Raw genomic sequence first — 16,002 nt, 5'->3', positions numbered from 1 at the left:
TGTTGAAAATAAATATAGTTTCCACTCTGAAATTTGTTCTTTTATTATAAACCAGAGGCCAGAGTGCAGCAGTTACAATGCTGAAACAATCTTACTGGGCCAAGTGAAGCAGAAAGATTTGGAAACCTATTCTGTAGAAACTCCTTCTCAGCTGAAGTCAGTACTGACACATTTCAAGGACACCACCTCACAGCAGAATTTAGCTCCCTGCTGCTGTGAATTGGTAGATGGAAAAGTTTGAAACACATTGGGTAGAATCTGCACTCTTGCTTAAGTTAGCATTAACACAAAACAAGGACACCACCTCTGTGCAGAATTCAGCTCCCTGTTGCAGTGAATTGGTGGGTTGGAAGACTGGACAACCCACTGATTAAAATCTCGACTATTTACCAAGCATTTCATTGAAACCTGCAAAAATGAGAACTTGACTGTCCTTTTCCTTTTGTTGTTAACCCATCTGTAACTATTCCTGTTGAAAACTTAATTAAGAACATTGAATATAAAATCTCCACTTTTGCTATAATCAGTATTGACACATTCCCCGGACGTGCGTGCGGACACAATTTATCTCCTTGCTCCTGAGGCTTCAATTGAAGCGCACACTTATATGCAATCGTAAATTGTATTCTGCACTTTGTTGTGTTCTGAGAGTTTAATTTATGACGTATAGATATTCTGCCAGTTATTAAATAATGGTGAGCTCTGTCTTTGTTCTCATTTAGAAAACAATCTTCCCTTATTTATGGAGCCATATTTTTCAGTTACAGATAATAGTTACAGCCAATGTAAATTCCATACTTCAGAAACTGATTACTTGTGTTGTTCTGCCAGTCTCCAACAGTAATGAGATTAAATTAATCTTTGACTTGAGTTTACCGGGAGCAGAGATTGATGACCTGAATAATGCCATTTTTGTATTGTACAATACATAAATGGACAAGAAATGAACTAATGCTTCATTCATTGTAAACAGACAGATTGACAAAACATCACTGCCTATATCACCATCTACATATCAGTGCTAAAGTGCATTCTGCATTCATGATATTTTCCTTCAAATAACTGTTCCACCATTTCTTACTTACAGATGTGCAGTTAGAGTCCAGTCTGTCTACAAGGCCAATCCTGCTCAGGTTCTTGGAATTTTGGAGCCAGTATTCTAAGGAATCTGCAGGTCGGCTGGGACAAATGACCTGTGAATGAACACAGACAACACAAAAACTGAGCGTGTGAAGTTAACCCTAATACATACTGGACACACAATTTTGGAGCAAACAGAAAAATGCAGGTGTCACATGGAATATAGGATTCCATATTGATGGGATACATTTTATAATGTGAAGGTATCATGCTAAGGGTAAGTTGCATTCTTATGGGAAAGTGAATGTCACAGATGCCCTTCACGATTCAGGGGAATAGACGTGTGTTGCCTGATCAAGTTTCACATATGCAGCTTAGACACTTAAGGTAAGGAAGAAGGACACTCCAGTATTGGGTTCTATTTCATACATTAGGGACTCTTAATACATTGTACTTTAAGAATTATGTTCATCTGATTGGTATTAATATACATATGAGTGAGAGGATATTTTTTTTAATTTGTTTGCACTTTTAGAGTATTGCAGTGTTTCATTTTGAGATAAAGGCCTTACCATATCCCTTGGTAAATTTCTTAGAAAGCTTTTTCACATCCTGACATTTAGGACAGAAGAGCCAGTATGACCAGGAAGCAGAATATTAACTGACCTCATTAGCACACACATCCTGCACTGACCTCAATAGTACACACCTTTCTCCCACCACCTTTTATTTCACAGGATCTCTGCACATTTTCCTGGCTACCCCAGCATCCCTCCAGACAGGCTCAGGCTGCATAATAAACTCCCTGGGGCCACATGCAGCCCACAGGACATATATATATATATATATATACAGTGGGGATCGAAAGTTTGGGCACCCCAGCTAAAAATTTGTATTAATGTGTATAAAGAAGCCAAGGAAAGATGGAAAAATCTCCAAAAGGCATCAAATTGCAGATTAGACATTCTTATAATATGTCAACAAAAGTTAGATTTTATTTCCATCATTTACACTTTCAAAATAACAGAAAACAAAAAAATGGCGTCTGCAAAAGTTTGGGCACCCTGCAGAATTTATAGCATGCACTGCCCCCTTTGCAAAGCTGAGACCTGCCAGTGTCATGGATTGTTCTCAATCATCGTCTGGGAAGACCAGGTGATGTCAATCTCAAAGGTTTTAAATGCCCAGACTCATCTGACCTTGCCCCAACAATCAGCACCATGGGTTCTTCTAAGCAGTTGTCTAGAAATCTGAAACTGAAAATAGTTGACGCTCACAAAGCTGGAGAAGGCTATAAGAAGACAGCAAAGCGTTTTCAGATGTCAATATCCTCTGTTCGGAATGTAATTAAGAAATGGCAGTCATCAGGAACAGTGGAAGTTAAAGCAAGATCTAGAAGACCAAGAAAAATATCAGACAGAACAGCTCGCAGGATTGTGAGAAAAGCAATTCAAAACCCACGTTTGACTGCACGATCCCTCCAGAAAGATCTGGCAGACACTGGAGTTGTGGTACACTATTCCACTATAAAGAGATACTTGTACAAATATGGTCTTCATGGAAGAGTCATCAGAAGAAAACCTCTTCTACGTCCTCACCACAAAAATCATCGTTTGAACTTTGCAAATGAACATATAGACAAGCCTGATGCATTTTGGAAACAGGTTCTGTGGACCGATGAGGTTAAAATTGAACTTTTTGGCCGGAATGAGCAAAGGTACGTTTGGAGAAGAAAGGGCACAGAATTTAATGAAAAGAACCTCTGTCCAACTGTTAAGCATGGGGTTGGATCAATCATGCTTTGGGGTTGTGTTGCAGCCAGTGGCACAGGGAACATCTCACGAGTAGAAGGACAAATGGATTCAATAAAATTTCAGCAAATTTTGGATGGTAACTTGATGCCATCTGTGAAAAAGCTGAAGTTAAAGAGAGGATGGCTTCTACAAATGGATAATGATCCTAAACACACCTCGAAATCCACGGGGGATTACATCAAGAGGCGTAAACTGAAGGTTTTGCCATGGCCTTCACAATCTCCTGACCTCAACATAATTGAAAATCTATGGATAGACCTTAAAGAGCAGTGCGTGACAGACAGCCCAGAAATCTCAAAGAACTGGAAGACTTTTGTAAGGAAGAATGGGCAAAAGATACCTCAAACAAGAATTGAAAGACTCTTGGCTGGCTACAAAAAGCGTTTACAAGCTGTGATACTTGCCAAAGGGGGCAGTACAAGATATTAACTCTGCAGGGTGCCCAACCTTTTGCAGATGCCATTTTTTTGTTTTCTGTTATTTTGAAAGTGTAAATGATGGAAATAAAATCTAATTTTTGTTGACATATTATAAGAATGTCTAATCTGTAATTTGATGCCTTTTGGAGATTTTTCCATCTTTCCTTGGCTTCTTTATGCACATTAATACAAATTTTCAGCTGGGGTGCCCAAACTTTCGATCCCCACTGTATATATATATATTTATTGAAATATATTTTGAAATATATTGAATATGGCCAAAATTGTAGCATTTCAAATATACTGCAATATATTTGGGAAGAATATTTAAAAAATATATTTCAAATATATTTTTCTTTCATGTGGGAGTGCCGTGATATAGTCAGTAACGTCGCTGGTAGGAGGAAAGACATTATCCTTCCCTAGTAGGGCCCAGTGTAGTGCTTAGGCCTCTGGCCATTTGGGGTGCTAACCCACACATGAAAGTGGATCTCCATGCAAACACTTGACCAAATAACAAAGTGAGTGTAAATCCCCACCATGACCAACACTTAGATCTACTTATTATATTGAAATACAGTTGTCACTGAGGGTAAACATATGCATTTTTAATTCGTATTCTGCTTTTGAAATATCCAGGTTGGCAACAGGTTCACTTTTAACTGTGACCACTCAATTGAAACATATATTCATTAGAAAGAGGAACAGGGGCCTCCAGTGCAAGGGATAGAGATGGGGGGGGGCAGAAGAAACTGAATGGCTCATACATCAGACTTAACCAAGTGATAGATCTGAAAATACAGCAGGGAATGAGAGAACCAGCAGCGCTAACAAGGTGATAATCTATAATCCAAAGGGTTAATTGGTGAGAGACCACTCAATGGCACATGTATATTATTAGAGAAATAAATAAGCATGTCTTCCATTCCAAATGAGATCTCTATATACTCAGACACGAAGCCTTGGCTAATTGAATTACCCAGCCTAATTATAGGTTATTAAATGGAAAACAAGCTGTGGATGGATTGTTGCAGAGTGGAAGCTCACAGAAGGCATTGAGAATTCGCAGTGCAGATCAGCTTTGTGAAATGAGCAGTGCTGGGAGGGCAGACAGTGGGCTGTTACTGTACATTCAGGGGTAGTACATCAAGTATGGAGGCGAGTTAGTCACCAGAACAGTGCTAAAGATTTACAGGGTAACCTGTTATTTAGTGATTTCATAGCACACAATGTACAGAACAGCTCTATTAGTTATAATAATATTATTAAAGTAAACAATATGATAATTATGCATAATGGGGCTGGCATTCTTTTGCTTCTTGTCCTAATATAGGTTTGTACACATTTTTTAAGAACAGGCTATTGAGAATTTCAAACTCCTTTTTAGACAGTCATGGCAATACATGCTTTTATTTCCTATCCTTTTGTGAAATCTACTACATGACTATGGCTGCTAGTGCATATATAAATAATAAAAATTCATCACAAAAGGGGGACATTTATAAAAAATTAGCAGAGCTACTAGTCTTGTGAAACTTCAGGTACATTTGTCGTGTGCGAATGGGACTGAATTGAATCTTACTTATTAAAAACAGTGTGATTTTGGGAAAATACAGCATTATGGCCACTAGATAGGTGAGGAGCATGCTTATTTCCTATAAATCATTGCACCATCTAGTGGCCACAATGCAGTATTTTCCCCATTCACATTTTTTCTTTCAATGAATAACATGCAAACTACAGAGAAGCTCTAAAGCATTAGATATCCCCCCCCCCCGCACCTATCCTTAACGACAGTGGATGGCTGGAATACAGCCCACCCATAGTTAATCCCCCTTGGCAAAGCACTTTGTCCCCTTGTGGATGAGATCAAGATTCTTTTACCCACAACACTGGCCTAGTGGTTGTGGGGGTCTGGGGGTGAAGGGGGGGGGCTTATTGTTTCTGAAAACTCCCTTTGAAGTAAAGGGGGCCCCCAGATACTGGCCCAACCCCTACATGAATGAGTAAGGGGTCAACAGTATGTCAACAGTAAATAAACACACAGCCCAATTGGCCCACTGGTGTGTTTATTTACTATTTTCCAGATTCCCATAAGCCTCCTATCCACAGGCCCACATAACCACCAGGCCAGGGTTGTGGGGAAGAACCCTTGTCCCCATGATGATGAGGACAGGGTGCTGTGCTAGGGATGTCTTTCCTGGCAAGGCCTCCCCTCATATTGAGGGCATGTGGCTTGGTATGGCTCAGGAGAGGGTTGAACCACATGCTGCTCCAACTTCCTTTTCCAGGCAAAGCAGGCTGCATGCTTAGATAAAAGTCTGGTACAAAATCACATCCGGATATTTCTGGCTATCCATTATTAATTTCACATTTCAAAATAAGCATGTATGCTGATGACGTTATGCTTTTTCTTACTAAACCATTAACTTCATTGCCTAATTTATGTGCCTTGCTGAACGATTTTGCTGTAGCGTCAGGTCTCACTGTTAATTTCACCAAATCGGTGATTATGCCTGTTAATGTTCCTGATTCCCTAAGTGCATCTCTCCATAGTTCTTTTCCGTTTCGTTGGGCCATGGATCGTATATCCTATTTGGGGGTTAATCTCACTCCCAGATACTCGGATATGTTTACTGCTAATTATCCACCATGTGTGTCACGTCTCTCTACTCTATTAAAGATTTGGCATGGTTACCCTATTTCCTTTCTGGGTAGAGTCACGGCTGTTAAAATGAATATCTTGCCTAAATTACTTTATCTTTTCAGAGCACATCCAGTCCCGGTCCCGAAAACGTTTTTAGACCACTTTCAGCGGATTATTAACAATTTTATTTGGGGTAATAAGCGTCCACGCTTTGCTTCATCCATTTTGCACCGCTCACAACGGACTGGAGGTCTCGGTCTTCCCAATTTTTGGATATATTACCTCTCGGCCCGTTTTGCGCAACTATCACAATGGGCGACGATTAATTCCCAGACCCCATGGATCAAATTTGAATCTCAGTCTATACACCCATTCTACTTACTGGGTATTCTCTGGTCCAAAGCCTCTCCCAGATCGCTTACCTTCCATAACTCCATAGTGACCCATTCACTGACGCTTTGGTCCAAATACAAAATTAAATTGAATCTAGTCTCTCTTATTCCCCCAGGGGTTTCATTTTTTGGTGATCCTACTTTTGTTGCAGCTTTTTCCTCCCCTCAAACGTTTCGTTGGTGGTATGATTGTTCCCTTATCAGATTATCTGATTTCCAGAGAGGAGGATCTTACATTACCTTTGATATGCTGCGCGAGTTTTTTGATATCCCTCTTCGTGAGTACCATCGCTACCGACAGATTAGACACTTTTTTAATTCACATTTTGGCCTTATACCATCCTCCCTGATTTCCTTTTTCGAATGTATCAGCCGTGACTCTCCCAGGGGTAGGGGTCTTGTTTCTGATCTTTATCATCAATCTTTGACTTGTCTTTTTCATACACCCCCTTTATACAGACAAAAATGGGAGGAGGATAGTGGCGTCACCTTTTTGGATGAGGATTGGGATTCCATGGTTGATAACATATGTTAGTGCTCTAGATCCCTTTCTGTTCGTGAGACGGCCCTTAAGGTTTTGATCAGATGGTATTATACACCATCAATATTACATGTACTGTTCCCACAAACGTCCCCCTCTGTTTCCGGGGCTGTGATCTTACGGGAACTTTGGTTCATATATTTTGGGATTGCCCAATAGTATCTGTGATTTGGTGCAAGATATCTGAGGTGGCTACCTCATTGGCGGGTACCCAGGTACGATTGTCTATGCAGACCTGCTTACTGGGGGCTCATATCCCGGGAGTCTCTGATGCCATTATGAGATTGATACATACTATTTGTATTGCCACTTTATGGTCTATTGCCTTGCATTGGAAGTCCAATGCTGTACCCTTGACCTCCGTTTTACACAGAATTGATACTGTAATGCTCATGGAACGCATTCATTATACCCTACTGGATAAGATGCACTTATTTGATAAAAAGTGGGAGTCGTGGAGGGATTGTAGACATTTATTGCATGATTAATAACATTCCCAGTGAAAGTTGAATGGCATATATTGTTGACAGATGTATCATTTAATCTACCTCATCATTTACACATTTCATGTTCCTGCAATCTTAATTTTTTTTTTCTTTTCTCTCTTCTCCTTTTCTTTTCTTACATTAATATACTTTTCTGTATTGTACTATTCAAAAGTGCCTTGTTATTGCTGAAAGTTATATTTGAAAATGTGCTGTTGTTTTACAGTCTACTTTCATATAATAAAATCGTTTGTAAACAAAAAAAAAAGTCTGGTACAGACTATGAGAGGAATCCCATTTTTTTCTTGTTTTTTTATGCAGTAGACTGTAAAATACACACTAGCCCTGAAGGGCTTAGTATGAATTTATTTGGGGGGGGGGGCAAAGGGGCATTTTTTTTCATTATCTTTTTGTTTACATTAACCTATCAGCTGGGAATCCGGAATAAAAAACGATTCATTTTTGTCCGTTATTGTGCAGTAAAACACATGAATTGTACTGCATAAAATGAATTTCAAGTGAAATTCCCTTTTCTACATGGCTGGTGCATGTCTATAGCTGCATGTAGTATGTAGTCTAGAGGGAAACACTAGGAGCACGATCAAACCTATTTATGTGTATTATCACCTGCCCTGTAATCTATGCACATAGTGTGAATGGAATCCTAAAGTGTATTTAAACTGTAAAGCCAGTACACATGTACCGAAAGTAGGTTGGTTCAGCAGAAACAGTTAACTACTATTATTTGCTCCACTTTGGCCTGTTAAATATAGAATGGAAAGCACTTTTTTATAGCTGATACAAGCAAAAAAACACAGGGTCATGGATAAGGGGGTACCACCAGTATTCCTGTTCGAGGCCCAGGCCAGCTGGGGGGCCCATGCAGCTGGGTGAGTCGAATGTGCGCAGGGAGGGTAATGGGGGCCAATTACTGGAACCAATCCCCTGTACGTCTATCTCTGCAGTGGTTGAAAGCTGGCTTCTTCTCCTCTCCCTCCTGCTGCAGAGAACCATACAGGGGATCAGTTCCACTAAATGCCGTCCGCTGCACCCATAGCCCTCCCTGTGCACCATACATTTCTCCCTGCTGCCCAGGCTCCCCTGTGTGCCCCCACCCCTGCAGTGCTGCCAGCTTCCCTCCTCTCCTTCCCACCAGCAGCTGCAAGCACACAATAGGATCCTTCAGGATGGAGAGTGGGAGAAGGGTCAGTAAATATGTCACATTTACCAGCCCCGTCCTTTCTTAAATGAACACAATGAGTGATCAGTACCGGTCACTCACTGTGCTCATTCATAACTGAAGCATAGTAAACAGTTTTTTTGGGGGACAGGGGGCCCTGTCAGGTTGGATGCATGGGACCCCGTGGTTTCTAACAGCAGCCCTGCAAAAACATACCAGTTCATTTTGCCAGAAATTTTGCCATATTATAAATTGCTTTGCCTGTACTACACTGTTAGCAGGTATAATATTTCCATCTATGTCTAAGGACTGCAGAATGTCTCCCCTCTGCCCTGTGTTATGGACAAGAGAAAAGAGGGTGATGTTGTGTTGTCCAATACTAGGGTGACAACACTTCTCATGCATAGATACAGCATGGTGACCGAAAAACATAACAAGGAATAAAGTTCCTAAAACAGCAGGTGCTAGACAGGGTCCAAGTTGTATGACCATAAAAAATGTCCTTTATTAGATATTTTTCAGAATTATCATCAAAAACAATCACTATCCCAAATGTTTAACCATACAGGGCAATGATAACACAGTACAGTGACTTGCAACCCCATGACAAAAAGTGTGTTACTGGCAGTATCCAAATAAATATAAAAGTAATAAAGACAAAAAAACACTTTCCACAATATCTAAGGCCTGGTAAGCTGCAACATAATCAATTTTTGTTCTTTGAATTAGTTATACTTTAAACTATTAATTAACAATGACAGTTACAATATGTAAATTGAAACAATTTAACCTCATATTTGAGATCTACCTTCTTGCATGCAGTGATTGAGCTGCCCAGGTTACTGGTGGAAGTGTCATTCACGCTGCTGCCCCCACTTCCGCCATACTTGTCGAAGGGTCTATACACGGTTGCCATATCACAGCTGCTGGAATTAAAGATAGGAAAAAGTTTCAATTAACCAGTGTGACATTCTCCAGCTGTGCAGAATATGAAAATACAAAAATCATTCCAAGAAACAGCTGGTCACTGAAAACAAGCACAAATTACTTTCTCATTACTTGGTGTATGGACTTTAATAGGCCAACACCTGCCTCTTGTATATTCTGGATAGTAAGTGTGTGACTGATCTTAAAGCACAACTCCAGTATAAACAAAAAAAAAAGTCTACACTTTCTAATGTCACATTTGTTCTTATGTTAAATGAAAGACAGAAGTAACAATATAATAAAATGGGATGTCTTGGACATGCCAACTCAAATACGCCATCTTTGTTAAGATGCTGGAGATCTCTGCCCTGTCACCTTTTTTCTCTTGCTGTCAGAAAAACTTGTCAGAAGTGACTCAGATATCAGCTATGTAGGAAGCAGAGGAACAGGGCAGCAGACAGAAATGACACTTAGTGTAACTGGCTAGAGACAAGTACAAACTACAGAGGGATATACTTTCATAACTGAGATCTACAACCACTTTAAAGCAAAACTTCACCCAAAAGGGGAAGTTCCGCTTGTCTTCCTCCTCTCCCCTTACTCTTTATGTTTGGGCACTTGATTTTTTGGAAGGAGGGGCGGGTATCTACAAAAACCACTTCCAGTTGGATTTTCAAGGCATTCCAAGTGGAAGTTCAGCTCCCCCTCCTTCCCATGCAGCCTTCTGGGACACATTACAGGTCCCAGAATGCTGAGAGACCATTCAGCAGGTGCAGTGCACAGGCACAGTGCCAAACTGTCTGTGAATCCACAAGCTGTCACAGTCTGTTTCCCAAAGTAAACACGCCGACGCTTGGACACGAAGATGGCTGAAGAGCTGGCTCAGGTGAGGAATAGAGATGGATCTATGGACTAATTGCCCTATTATTAAAAGTCAATAGCTACAGTATTTGTATCTGCTGACTTTTAATTTTTTATTTTTAGCCTGAAGAACCACTTTAAGTAGTATCAAGACCTTCAATTAGCTGGAGATGTCCAAACAAGGTCACTGCATAGGGACATTGCTTGTGATTACAAAGGATACTGTAAAGGGGCTCTATCCAAACATGGGCACAGTGGAGAAAAAAATAAGTCTAGGTGGACTGTGGATCATTGGATTTCTACTGGGAAAAATTGGCATGTATGCAGGCTCCCACGTAACCACCACTGGAAAAGTGCAGGGGCAATAATTATGCAGTGCCATAAAACTATTTTGGTTTAAATCATTACACTATAACATTTGCTATTATGTTCAATATTTTTGGTAATTTGACTAACTTTTGGTTCTCACAGCACAAAATAAAAATTATGGCAAATAATTTCAAAATCATAGTGACCTGACCCTTTTGTCAGGGTCTACCTTTTGGAGAAGCCTGTTTGTATGACCCAACCCTTCCATTCATCATTTTGAGAGTTTGCTTCTGAAACTTCATAGAGCTGGACCTAAACCTTACTACAACAATTATAGTAAACATAGCTAACATAACGACTTGCTACCATTCCCAAATTCAACCAAAGCAAAATAGTAAAATGACACCCACTGGCCACAGGAGAGTCAAAAGGGGACAAATTTAACTGAAAAGAAACCATTGACTTGAAATTTGTACAAAATAATCTAGAAACACTTACAATATACTAAACTGGTACTGTAAGTTATATGTATAGCTTTGCATCTATATGCAAGACATTCCCCGAAAGCTTGTCCTCAAAATTGTATGTTAGTGCAAATAAAAAAGTATCACGGACAGTACTCAATTGTTCCCATCTATATGCAACAATTAGAAGATACAGAAAAGCAGAAGAATCGTGTAGATGTAGGCAGTGTTGAAAAGGTATTCACATAATGTATTAATCACTTTGAACATATTCCCCAAACCGGACTGTAAGAAGCCTCTGACTCAACCTACCATCTTAATGATTATAAATAAATCCTTGATAGAAAATAAGGAAAGGGGGGGTTAAGTTGTTGTACTGCCAGCATCTTTGGTAGGGAACAGGGGGCCTGAAACTAATTCTTCTGATGCATCTAGTAACTTCCAAATAGGTAAGTAATCCTACCCACATCCTACATAGGAGGGAATCATGTGCTGACATAACACTCTATGCCATTGTGACACTAAAAACGACTGAAAATTGAAAACATTGTTTGTTCTGTAATCTGATGGTGCCACCAATGATTTAAAAAAATTGTTCATTTTTCACAAATTTTCCAGCATACCCGATAAACGAAATGGGGAGGAACCACGAAAATTGACCAGTGCCATTGCTCCACTAACAGAGCGAAAATCAGCCGATTATTCTTAGCTCCAATTTTCGAATGAAAAATCGTTTGGAAATCGACCCATGTATGGGCAGCCTTAGGGGGAGATTTGCTAAAACTGGAGCACTCTGAATCTGGTGCAGCTGTATATGGTAGCCAATCAGCTTCTAACTTCAGCTTGTTCAATTAAGCTTTGACAATTAAACCTGGAAACCGATTGGTTTCCATGCAGAGTTGCACCAGATTTTGCACTCTCCAGTTTCAGTAAGTGTTAAAGGAGGCAAACAGGAGTGCAGGTATGCAGGTTTTTGTTTATTATGTAACATATTCTCTTCAAATATGTATAAAACAATGGAAAAAGGAAATGCAATCCTAGTGCACATTAGAGCTCTCCAATTAGCTTGTGAAACAACAGACTCCCTCAAGAGCTGGTTCTGGCCTGCTTAGTAGATTGTTTTAAGAAAGGCCTGGATTCTTTTCTAAATGCTGCACATAATATAACTGGACACTAATATTTATAGGTAAAGTCAGGGACGGACTGACCATTTGGAAACTCGGCACTGCCCGAGGGCCCGAGGTCAGTAGGAGGCCCCATGAGATGCCCCTGGTACCTTTTACATAGGCTTTTTTGAGTTTGGGCAAGGACACAGGGGCCCCATGATCCACTATTGAGGGCCCAGGGCAGTAGGGGGCCCCAGGAGATGCCCCTGGTACCTTTTTTATAGGCTTTTTTGAGTTTGGGCAAGGACACAGGGGCCCATGATCCCCTATTGCCCGGGGGCCCCATGAGTTGTCAGTCCGCCGCTGGGTAAAGTTGATCCAGGGAATATCTGATTGCCTATTGGGGGATCAGGAAGGATTTTTACCCTCACTGGACGAAATTAAATCATGCTTCATTTGGGTTGTTTGCCTTCCTCTGGATCAACTGTGGGTATTGGACAGTGTATATGGAGGTTTTCTACTTGTGTGTGTTGGTGTTTTTTTTTTGTTTTGTTTTTTTTTTTCTCTGTTGTTTGAACTGGATAGACTTGTGCCCTTTTTCAACCAGATTGACTATGTACAGTAACTACATACCTTTAACTGATTTTAACCAAATTTTCAGTTTGGCTTTAATTTTGACCATAATATACCTGTAATGCCAAACTGTGGTTTAATTGCCATTTGTCATTGCGATTGCTCTCTTCTGTAAGCCTATCAATTACAAGAGTATTTTTGAAAGTGGATATAATTTTCAGCATCATTTCAGGGTGCTGCCTTGCTAGTGAATACCTTTGTCCTGAACAGGGGCTAATGGCATCATCGATTTGTTCCTGTTAAACAATTGCCTGGGCCTGCGGGGGATTCACTTAGCTGATCAGCCATTAATAGATTTCCTATCTAAAAAGGAGGATTATTTAGCGTATGTCCTCAATCAATATTCAATTTGAGGGAACATTCTGCTAGAAAGCTTAGGCAATGGACAAGAGACAAATCCTTTCACTGGATGTTTTTAAGCCTTAGTCTTACAATTTGCTGCCCTTCAATAACACAATCAGTTATTTTCTACATTTACATTTTGCCTCTTGTTTCCTGATGCTTGCTATCTTTTGGTTTCTTTATCCTGTTCTTTTTTGTCTTTGACTTTATAACATTCTCTAGAGAGGTACACATTGTTACAGCATATGCACACTTTTTGTGATAGTTTACATGGTAATGAGATAACCATGACTTCATCTTGCCCCTGAGATTTACAGAATGTTCATATTTCTGTGGATGCAGAAATTCTGCGCATTCGTCCTTAAAGCTGAATTCAATGCAGATATAAAGAAACCATTTAATACAGTTTTGAATTCATTAAAAATAGTTAAATAGGCCCTAGGCCCATACAATAAATTGGCCCTAGTATGTGTATGTATGAATGTAAGTTAGGGACCTTAGATTGTACGCCCCTTGAGGGTTAGGGGCTGATGTGAATGTACAATATATATGTAAAGTGCTGTGTAGATTGACAGCGCTATATAAGTACCTGTAATAAATAGGATCAACATATATACGTGAATCTGGGAGAGGTAGAGGAAACACTAATCAGGACTCTATGGCTTTACACAGTGAGTCACTCAAGAGTTTGTTTAACAAGAGGAAAAGGTTTTCTTAACAAGAAAGAGTTTGTATAACAAGAAAAGAAACAAAAAATATAACCCCATCTGTGTGCTGCTTCCCTTCATTGATGACTTACAGGATGAGGAAGCAATCCTAGATTGTAAGCTTGAAAGAGCAGGGCCCTCGAACCCCTTGTGTAGTGTATTGTTACTGTCTTGTCTCATGTTCTGTCCCCCTTGCTACTGTACAGCGCTGAGCATTCCCTTTGGCGCTATATAAATACTGTATAATAATAATAATAATATTGCTTAAAGGACAACCTATTGTTTAGGTCACTTTCTCCAGCACCCCTCCAAAGTTCTGTATTCCCCTGTCCATGCTCTTCCGAGATGCACACTGTGCTGGAGTGTAATTACACAACTTCTTGAATAGTACAAACTTAAAGCAGCCAGTGCATTTATTTATTATTTTATTTGAATACAGGGCAATGTTGACTAGCTTCCATGGGCTACTGAACTTTGCACCATATAGTTAATAAGCACAGAACAGTAAGTGTGTGAAAACTACTTCACGTTGCTCAAAAAAATTACACTTCACTGCTCCAGTAAAAAATCCATTAGCAGCTACTTGTATATGTGACCTTTACATACAATTAGATTTCTGGGCATATGGTCTAACAATAATGAATTCTCAGAACAGTTGTTTAAAAGCCTGTGAAAATTGAATTTATTAAAAAATAATTAAAACACAAAGTGTTAGTTGAAAGAGAAGACTGAAATAATTGAACTGTTGGAGACCAAAGAATATGGCAGGATGCACCCAACCTCTTTGAAAGCAAATTTTCTTATTTCAAATCCCAGCAAGCCAGTATTTCCTAAAGTGACATGGAGATACAAATAGGGGTAAACCCACCAAGTTTGAGTATGGACATGTTTGTTGGCCGTAGAACATACCATATCTGATTAACAGCACCTACCTAATGGCTACCTAATGTCGACATATAAACCACCTAGGATGGATAAAGGGACTACAGAGACCAGAGACTTCACAGACTTCCTCCTAAGGATTGTACTTGAACCTGCACCAGAATAGACTTTCTTTATTGTCATACTGATTAATGATGTGCCAGGGCGAAACATCCAAATATTCATCATGTTTACCTCCTGATGTGTAATATAACCATGAGCAGCTTGCAATACAGAACTGTTACAGTTGGTTTGTTTTTAACAGGTTTGAATATTTTAATGTAAAGCTCTTTCATTATATTAAAAACAAATAAAGCAAACTTAAAAAAGTGACATGAGAGTTTGACAGCTGTCACTGCAAGCCTCCTAAAAATTCTAAATGCCTATGTCCAACTTCAGTAATATTTATAGTCACAATCCTGGAACAGGGAGTTGTAAGTGTTAGGGAAAGGCCAAAACTACATATAGTACCTCAATACTTGTTTTGGATCGACTCTATCAAAGTTAAAACATCAGATTAGCAGCCAGAGACCCGCAGCCAGGAAAATGTAGTAACAGCAGCTTCAATTAACCTCTCATTATAGTGAACCTTTAAAACTAAACATCAAATTAGAAAAAGTGACAATCGATGTAAACCTAGGCACTAAGTAGCATTTGCACAAGCTGAAAGCCCAGCTCCAGCCTGTTTTTATTTTGTCTAAGATAGAGAAGCAAGTGATAAAGCCTCTGTCTTGTTTTAATTGCCATATGTGTCCCCATTGATGGGATTTTCATGTACATTTAGTCACAACAGGAAAGTATGGGAAATGTCTCCAAAAAGGGTTCGAATTTCTTATAATTGTATTGCTCTCCATGTCAGTGATAACTGCAGGCTCCATATTCTGCGCAGGCATCACAAGGATAGGAAGTACAAGAAAAGCTCCCTACGGGTGTCAGAAAGAATTAGCACCTGACAAAATGTTAACTCTTTCCCTCATCTAAAACTGGAAAAATAAATTGCTGAAGTTAAACTTTTAGCATGTCCTCTCTCACACATCCATACTTGGCAATAGGTTGCTCAATCATTACAAACAAACAAAGATTTCCCAGCACACTTATCAGCCAACCTGCAAAACAACCAAACTGGCCCTGTCTAACAGTTTACGTTAAAAGCAAAGGGTTTTGTTTGCACACA

At 39.7% G+C, this 16,002-nt stretch overlaps 1 protein-coding gene across 3 annotated transcripts in view; it reads right to left on the bottom strand.

The window, feature by feature from the left end:
- The window catches only part of SPHKAP (SPHK1 interactor, AKAP domain containing), a 282,064-nt gene that overhangs the window by 174,359 nt on the left and 91,703 nt on the right, over positions 1-16,002 (bottom strand). For 2 of the 3 annotated variants that reach the window (XM_089681534.1, XM_089681536.1), the window contains exons 2-3: positions 9,367-9,484; positions 1,086-1,193 (exon numbers count right to left, since the gene is read on the bottom strand). In XM_089681534.1, the coding sequence (XP_089537660.1) occupies positions 1,086-1,193; positions 9,367-9,484 (226 nt within the window). The remainder of the gene's footprint in view (positions 1-1,085; positions 1,194-9,366; positions 9,485-16,002) is intronic. The other variant, XM_089681535.1, reaches the window with a different exon arrangement.

This window comes from Staurois parvus, unplaced genomic scaffold (assembly GCF_062004578.1).
Source record: "Staurois parvus isolate SC_StPar_1 unplaced genomic scaffold, SC_StPar_1.0 ptg000270l, whole genome shotgun sequence".
In the NCBI taxonomy this organism is placed as follows: domain Eukaryota; kingdom Metazoa; phylum Chordata; class Amphibia; order Anura; family Ranidae; genus Staurois; species Staurois parvus.
Note: the sequence above shows the minus strand (reverse complement) of the source record. Positions and strands in the feature narration are given on the sequence as shown.